This window comes from Penaeus vannamei, chromosome 12, assembly GCF_042767895.1.
Source record: "Penaeus vannamei isolate JL-2024 chromosome 12, ASM4276789v1, whole genome shotgun sequence".
Taxonomy (NCBI): Eukaryota; Metazoa; Arthropoda; class Malacostraca; order Decapoda; family Penaeidae; genus Penaeus; species Penaeus vannamei.
Window position 1 is genome coordinate 11920583 of NC_091560.1, and position 7500 is coordinate 11928082.

Sequence of the window (7500 nt, forward strand, 5' to 3'; positions counted from 1 at the left end):
AAAAACGTAACACTATCTGACAAATCAATTTTACCGTTCAGTAACCTAGGGGAAAAAGGCAGATTTCAACGGTTTATAGTGTGGAAAACTCGCTAAACCTTTTCATTTCATCACGTTTTCAGATCGTTTTAACACCCCTTTTCATTATGTTTCGTTTCAGTATCCATTTCAGTTTATATTATGTTGATTATTCATATTTAAAGGTGGCAAGATCCTTTCCTCCGCTTACACACTTTCCTGGCGCCGATTTCGTAGTGCGGAAGTGCAAGCCAATGTTTTGTTTTGATTTAGAGCCAAATCTGTTTGTGTGGCGCTGGCGATTGGCGAAAGGGGGGATTCAATTGCGGTTTCAGCTTGTATTAATAGTCTTGCTGATACATATAACATTTTTCCCCCTCTTTGCTGGACTAGTAGTTAAAAAAAATAAGAAAAAAGTGACTATTCATTACTTTCCTGGTGGTTGATTTTGTATTTTTATTTTTTCGTTATCTCTTTGTTCAGTATAATTACATTCATTTTCCTGTCTCATTCTTGATCTGTGTGGTACAATTTTCTATTTCCCGCCAGATTCATACCGTCACCTATAACAGATGCACTCCAATTCTTCACGTGTTGTTCATCCTTTCTTTCATTTTCTTCTATAACCCCCTTTCATCATCCCTTCCTTCGTGCCCGCCGTAACAGACCCGTCGTTCCTCTTGCAGATGCGTCGTTTGCTGTGTCTAGGCTTGTGTTTGGCGGTCGTGGCCTTCGGGGTCCGCGCCGAGGAGGCCGCCCAGAATGCGGAGGTTGACCTGGCCGACGCCTTCGAGGAGCTGGACGAGAGTGTGAAGCTCGACCTCGCCCGCATGCTGCAAGACATTTTCGAGAGTGAGTTGGTCCTGCTTGGCGCTGCGTTGGGTGTGCTAGGAGATAGGCTTCGGGTCGATTTGATGAGTTTACTTGGGCGAAGAATTATTTTAAGATTAGTTTTTCGTCGTTGGTGTTCTGTGAACAAATGGGTCAGAGTGAACGGAGAAGGAAACATTTTTTGGGGAGGGATGAGTAGTTAAGTAAACCCTGCAGAAGGGTCGCCCCCTTTTAAGAGTTATGAGTCATAAAGGGAAACAAAACCATTAAGTCCAGGCGGAGACGGAAGTCTGGCTCGTGCAACCTCTGCTCTGATGGGGCATTTAGGGCTTTCTTGCTATCATAAATCCCCCTGCATTATTTTCTTTTCTTTTTCATGTCAGTTAGATCTTCCGAGATAAGAAAAAATATAAAGAAAGAAAAGTCTTTATATAGATGGTATCATTAATGTTTCTTAAAATCTCTACGTATCTTACAGTGGTAATTTCAACAAATGCTTTAATCGCGCATTGTGAAGCAACACTTTTAAGTTAATCAAATATAAGCTGCACAATAATTTTCGCTGCCATCACAGCTACGACAAACACTGAGGTCACAAAAAGATATTTCTGACCAACCTCCTCAAACCCTTGCATTCTGACCACGTCTTCTGACCCTTGATGTCTCAAAAGGATCTCCCCGTTATACTGATCTTTATGTATACGCTGACCCTGTTCTTATGCCCAACCATGGCTTTATATCCCGGGTACACTTTATCATTACGGTAACCTCTTGTAACCACTTTACTGCAACCTCTGTCAACTGTGCATTTTGTCTCGTTATTTTTCGCAAAATTATTGCCGTTTTTTGACTATTTACCTACGTCTGCTCTCAGGGATTCACCAGATAAATCCTATTCCCTTTAGGTAATTTATGATTTTAGAGAGAGTTCATGGTGGTACTCGAATACAGGAAGAATCTAAAAAAATTTAATTTGGTTATGCGTTAAGACTCAAGTGGCCATATTGCTTCTTTTCAGTATCCGGTTAAGAGCATTATTCATGGGTATCTTTTGTGCCTTCCTCTCCCTTAAATATGTCCTCTTATAACCTGAAATTCATTATTCTTCAACGATGATGAAAGTTATAATAGGTGTCTATTTGATCAGAGTTTTGAACACTAATGTCTTGCTTTCTCTTTTCAGTTGATGAGGATGAAGATGCCCAGGCTGAAGGAGGTAAGAACTCCCTTTTTTCTCTCTCTGGACGCATGTGAATTTTTATATTCTTGCTAATATATGATTTTTCATTTCGTATGTCATCGTATGTTTTTTTTTTTTTTTTTTGTTTTTGTTACCATAGTCATTTCCGTATATTGTACTATTTTCTTTCGTGTGTTTGTTTTGATTACTAATGCTCATTTTTTTTCTTTCTTTATAGTTGTTGCCGAAGGTTCAAACCGAGAGGATCGTATGTATTTTATCAACGTATTTTTTATGGGTTGATATAATGATATATTTTTAGAGCATTTAGTTCATCTGTCTGCCTCTTTCGCCTTTTCTGTTTTTCGTACACCATAGCTCTGTCTGCCACTCCCTTCCTCCCCTCTCATGCCTTCTCTTTCTCTCTCCTTCCCTCCTCTCCCTTATCTCACTCCTGCTTTGATCAACATAATTCTCTATGCACCTCCTCTTGCTTTCCTACCTTCCCTTCCTTTCTGATCGTCTTCGCCCTCCCTTCTGTGCCATCCCCCTGTTTCCCTCTCTCTGATCGCCTTCTCCCTCCTCGCAGGTGCCCGTGACGATGTCGGAGACTCCGACAAGGCCATGAGCGACCCGAAGGACCTCTCCCGCTTCAATGGCTTCATCGACACCTTCTTCAGACGCCTCAACGCCTACTCCAGAAGCCGCTTCGACCCTCTCGGTTTCGCCATCGCCAAGAAGGGTGGCGGTGACAAGGGCAAGAAGGGCGACGGCGAGAAGAAGTAAGCAGCTTTGTTTCTATTTGTACTGCGTTTTTCTTTTCCTTTTCGCTAATTCGCACTGATTCTTCCGTCGCCTTCAATTCACGGTTTACAATCCTCTTCCTCCCACAGCAAGAAGAAGGGCGGAAAGGGAGAAAAGAAGGGAGGCAATAAGAAGGGAGGCAATAAGAAGGGCGGCAATAAGAAGGGCGGCAATAAGAAGGGCAATCGCCACCCGAAGGACCTCAACCTCGACGAAGAAGAGGAGGTGGCCGAAGAGACAGTAGAGATCCGTGAGAAGAGGGAGGTTGACCTCGTCGCCGTTGAGGAGGTCGAAGATGTAGAGGACGTCGACGAAACTGAAGAGGAAGAACAGGTATTGCTTTACCCTCAGCCGCCTGAGTTCTTTCTCTCAGGATCTGCTAATGTTTTGTAATAAATATGTGCTTGAGGGGGGCGGGGGGCGTGCAAGCGTGTGCAATGCGTTCGTATGCATCTGAATGCTAGATGAACTTAACAAAAACTCTTTCTAAAGGAATCCCTGGACCGCGTGAAGCGCGACGCCGATGCGGTGCCCGCAGAGGAGGGCGAGGCCGTCGCAAGGAAGGGCAGACCCGCCGGCGGTGCCAAGAAGGGTAACAAGAACAAGAGCGCCAAGAAGAGCAACAAGAACAAGAAGAACAAGAAGGGCAAGAAGGGCGGAAAGAAGAAGAACTCCAAGAAGGGAGGCAAGAAGGGCAGGAAGTCCTCTAAGGCCCGCACCACCCGCGCCTTCGTAACCGGCCTGGCCACTCTCGCCCGCAGCGGTGACGTCATCGTCCGTAACAGCGAAAACAACAAGCTGATCAAGGCTAACTTCCGCATGGGACCCATCGACCTCAAGGTGTCAAGGAAGGTAAGGAGAGCGCTGTGTTGCTTCCGTCAACAATCCCTTTGCGGTTGCGGAGTCAATTGTGTCTTTTGACAAAAAGAGCGAAAATATCCATGTAGAGAGCAATTAAAGCGCTTTTGAAACATATAAAATCATTCCGTTTTTGTAATCATACTTCTGTCGCAGTTCGGCAAAGGAAAGGACGCTGTGACGCGCAACGCCCGCGCCGGCTCGCCTCAGCTGGAGGGAAGGATCGCCATCAAGATCTCCCCCAACGGCAGGGCCAAGGTCTCCGCCTTCAAGGTCAAGAAGCCAGCCATCGTCAAGGTAATCAGCACGGATACTCTTCGCCTAACTCAGCAGACAGTGCTTGGGGATTTATGTTATTGAAGCGGTTTGGGAATTTCAGCAGGCAGAGGCGGGGTGTTCTTATTTTCCTCTTCTCTCTTCAGGTCGACGGCAATCTGTCAAGGGCTGACAAGGACAGCACCAACAACAACTTCATGGAGAACTCCATTGGCAAGTTCGCTCCCTACGCCGCCCAGAAGCTCAAGCTCGCCAGCCGCGCCGTCCTCAAGGAAGCCGAGCCTAAGAAGAGCGAATAAGCTGTCTTCATGACTTTTTATCCACGAACAAAAGTATGAATGATACCGATGCAGTCTAGTATGCTCCACTTTCGTCGATAGTATGTCATACATTCACCATACATCAGTATACGAGTAGACGTCTTTGACATAGAGATTGTGTCTGATCTGCTGCGAAAATCAAAAGAGAAAAATCAAAATTTAGATGCATTCATTTGCTTTACTTTGCGCATCAGGCTGAACACCTGGATGTATTGACATTCGATTCTAAATTCTTCTAAATTCTCATAGCAGTACATTGAGATCATGGAAATGACATTGGTTCATACTCTAAATCTATAGTTCGCACTTTCTCAGGGTTTGTTTACACTTTCGATCCTCACTAAGACGCAGTTCGTTCTGCATTCTTTACTCCGTTTCAACTTCGTTGATAATCTTCACTTTCACTGACCTTGATGTAGTTTAACTAAAATGTTAAAAAGAGAAAAAAAATCTATAAAACAAACTAGTACAAAAAAGTTAAAAAAAGGGTCAGGGACGTCTCAGAAGGTGCACTCTCTGAGGTGTTTCTGACCGGTTCGACCCTCGGTATGAACGACCCTCGCGCGGCTCGAAGACGCACGCCCCCGAACGCCCTCCGCGGTACCCCCACCTCGGTCCTGCGCCCGCGCCGAAAGCAACTCCCGCCCACGTCCCGAAGCGCAACGGGGAGTGGCTGGGCGGTCGCGAAAGGAGCGGAGGCGGCCAGCGACGTCGTGGTGGTATCGCAGCCACGGATTTTGACGCCACGGTCTGCCATCAGAAGAATCACTCGCTTGACACGATACAGTGACGTGATAGAACATTGTCTCTTGCCCCATATTGCTCTGCAGCCCACAGTGAGCTTAGGTCTCACTTGTTTTATTTATTTATGTTAACTTATTCATATTATTAATAATAAATAGGCTAAGTTACTGTGCCTTTTGGTTATCCTTTTGAATGTTTAAACATGTACACATTGTAGACACGTAGACGTAAACACGTAGACGTAAACACACGCACACACATACACAATTTAAGAGCCATGCATGAGATGAAAAGGAGAAGAAAATGAAGGAAGAAAGAGAAAGATGTTCTCAATGAATTGAATACATACACACATACGCACAAATCCGTACAGAGACACACTAACCAACACACACACGCATAAACACACACAAATCCGAACAAATACAAAGACACACAAACCAACTCACACAGATGCACACACACACACACATACACACACACACACACACACACATATATATATGTATGTACAAGTTGACAGCGAATCCGGCAACTTCCGGAGCTGAGCAGTGTCGGATTTTTTTAAAAAGCTTGATTTTTATGGATATGTATAGTGTATACAGTTAGCAGGAAAGTTCTTTGTAGGACACTAAATCCAAAGCATAGGTAATATATTATATGAATGATACACACAGAACTACCGCTATCAAGTTAATTTTTATTAGTTCCACTTTTCTGCAATCAAGAACGCTCGATGTTTATACCAGAAAAAAAAGATAAGAAGGAAGAGCAGAAATGCCTCTTAGTGCAAGCAAGACCCAACAGCTGATTCTGGAGTACAGCACTATCAAAACAAATATAGTGACTACAAAAAAACAGTGGTTGATTTTAAAATGCGCGCCGAAATCAGTGCCGGATATCAGAAAGAACCGGATTGCTGATGGCCGGATTTTTGAGGGTCAACGTGTATATATACTTATATATATGCATATATATATAAACACATACTAAAAGATTTATTAATACAAATATATATACAAACACACACACAATACATGTGTTTATAAATATGTGGCCACATCCACAAACATTCACAAACATGCACACACAAACAGACACACACACACACACACACACACACACACACACACACACACACACACACACACACACACACACACACACACACATACACACACACACACACACACACACACACACACACATACATACATAAACACACACACACACACACACACACACACACACACACACACACACACACACACACACACATATATATATATATATATATATATATATATATATATATATATATATATATATATTTATGTATGTATATATATGTACTGTATATATATATACATATATATACATGTACATTTATATGCATATATATATATATATATATATATATATATATATATATATATATATATATATATATATATATATAAATATATATATATATATATATATATATATATATATATATATATATATATATATATATATATATGTATGTATTTATGTATGTATATAGATGTACAGTATATATATACATACATATATACACGTTCTTTTATGTGCGTATATATATATATATATATATATATATATATATATATATATATATATATATATATATATATATATATATATATATATATATATATATATATATATTGTAAGAGGCAAAAAACATGCTATGATACTTTGTTGTTAGAGAACATTTGTTAATTTATTTTTTATTTATTATTTTATCTTTTTGGACCGTGGTTACAGCAACGAATTAGTCATAAGATACTGTTCCGTTGGTAATTAAGGCATAGGTCAAGAATGGAGTGGTGCAAGAGAAGATTAAAAGGAAGGAAATGCTTACCTTATGCGCAAGTAAAATGATAAAAAGAGGCTGGTAGAATGAGTGAGGGTCTTGTTCTAGTCCCACATGTTTTGCTTATTGATTATTGACATAATTTGTAGGAAAAGGAAGGGTATAGAGTTAACCTTAGATCTAAATGAAGTTAGAGAATATTGCTTGTGTTTATTATGATATTGCTAAGCATTACCTTGTGATAAGCCACCTGTTTATTATTTGTTTATAGAATATAAAGTTAATGGTTGAAAATGTTTCTATGTCCATTGCATATTTGGCACACAGTAAACAGCGGAATGAATTTAATCCACCCTATGAGCCTTAAGACTAAGTTTTAAGGCTTGTGAGGTGGATTGAATTATGTAATAAAGTTAAAATCAAAATTAGGTTTTCTCAGCATTTTCCTTAAATCCAAAATTCTGGGTGGTGGCGGCACAACAGATAAAAAAACATTAAGTTCATGACCATGTATTGGGATTGGGATTTTAAAATGATTGTTTTCTAATTACTATTTTGATAATTTCCCCAGCATTTGGCAATAGTACAGTAAATGTATTGATGAATATAGCTCAATAATATTTTACTTATGG

The 7500-nt window shown here is 40.7% G+C and overlaps 1 protein-coding gene across 1 annotated transcript in view; it reads left to right on the plus strand.

The window, feature by feature from the left end:
• LOC113804069 (uncharacterized) overlaps nucleotides 1–5199 on the plus strand; it is a 6776-nt gene extending 1577 nt beyond the window's left edge. The window contains exons 2-9 of the mRNA XM_027354901.2: nucleotides 705–870; nucleotides 2033–2065; nucleotides 2268–2297; nucleotides 2619–2811; nucleotides 2923–3166; nucleotides 3326–3685; nucleotides 3848–3988; nucleotides 4114–5199. Coding sequence (XP_027210702.2) covers nucleotides 705–870; nucleotides 2033–2065; nucleotides 2268–2297; nucleotides 2619–2811; nucleotides 2923–3166; nucleotides 3326–3685; nucleotides 3848–3988; nucleotides 4114–4266 — 1320 coding nt within the window. The 3' untranslated portion in view covers nucleotides 4267–5199. The remainder of the gene's footprint in view (nucleotides 1–704; nucleotides 871–2032; nucleotides 2066–2267; nucleotides 2298–2618; nucleotides 2812–2922; nucleotides 3167–3325; nucleotides 3686–3847; nucleotides 3989–4113) is intronic.
• Nucleotides 5200–7500: the final 2301 nt, after the last annotated feature.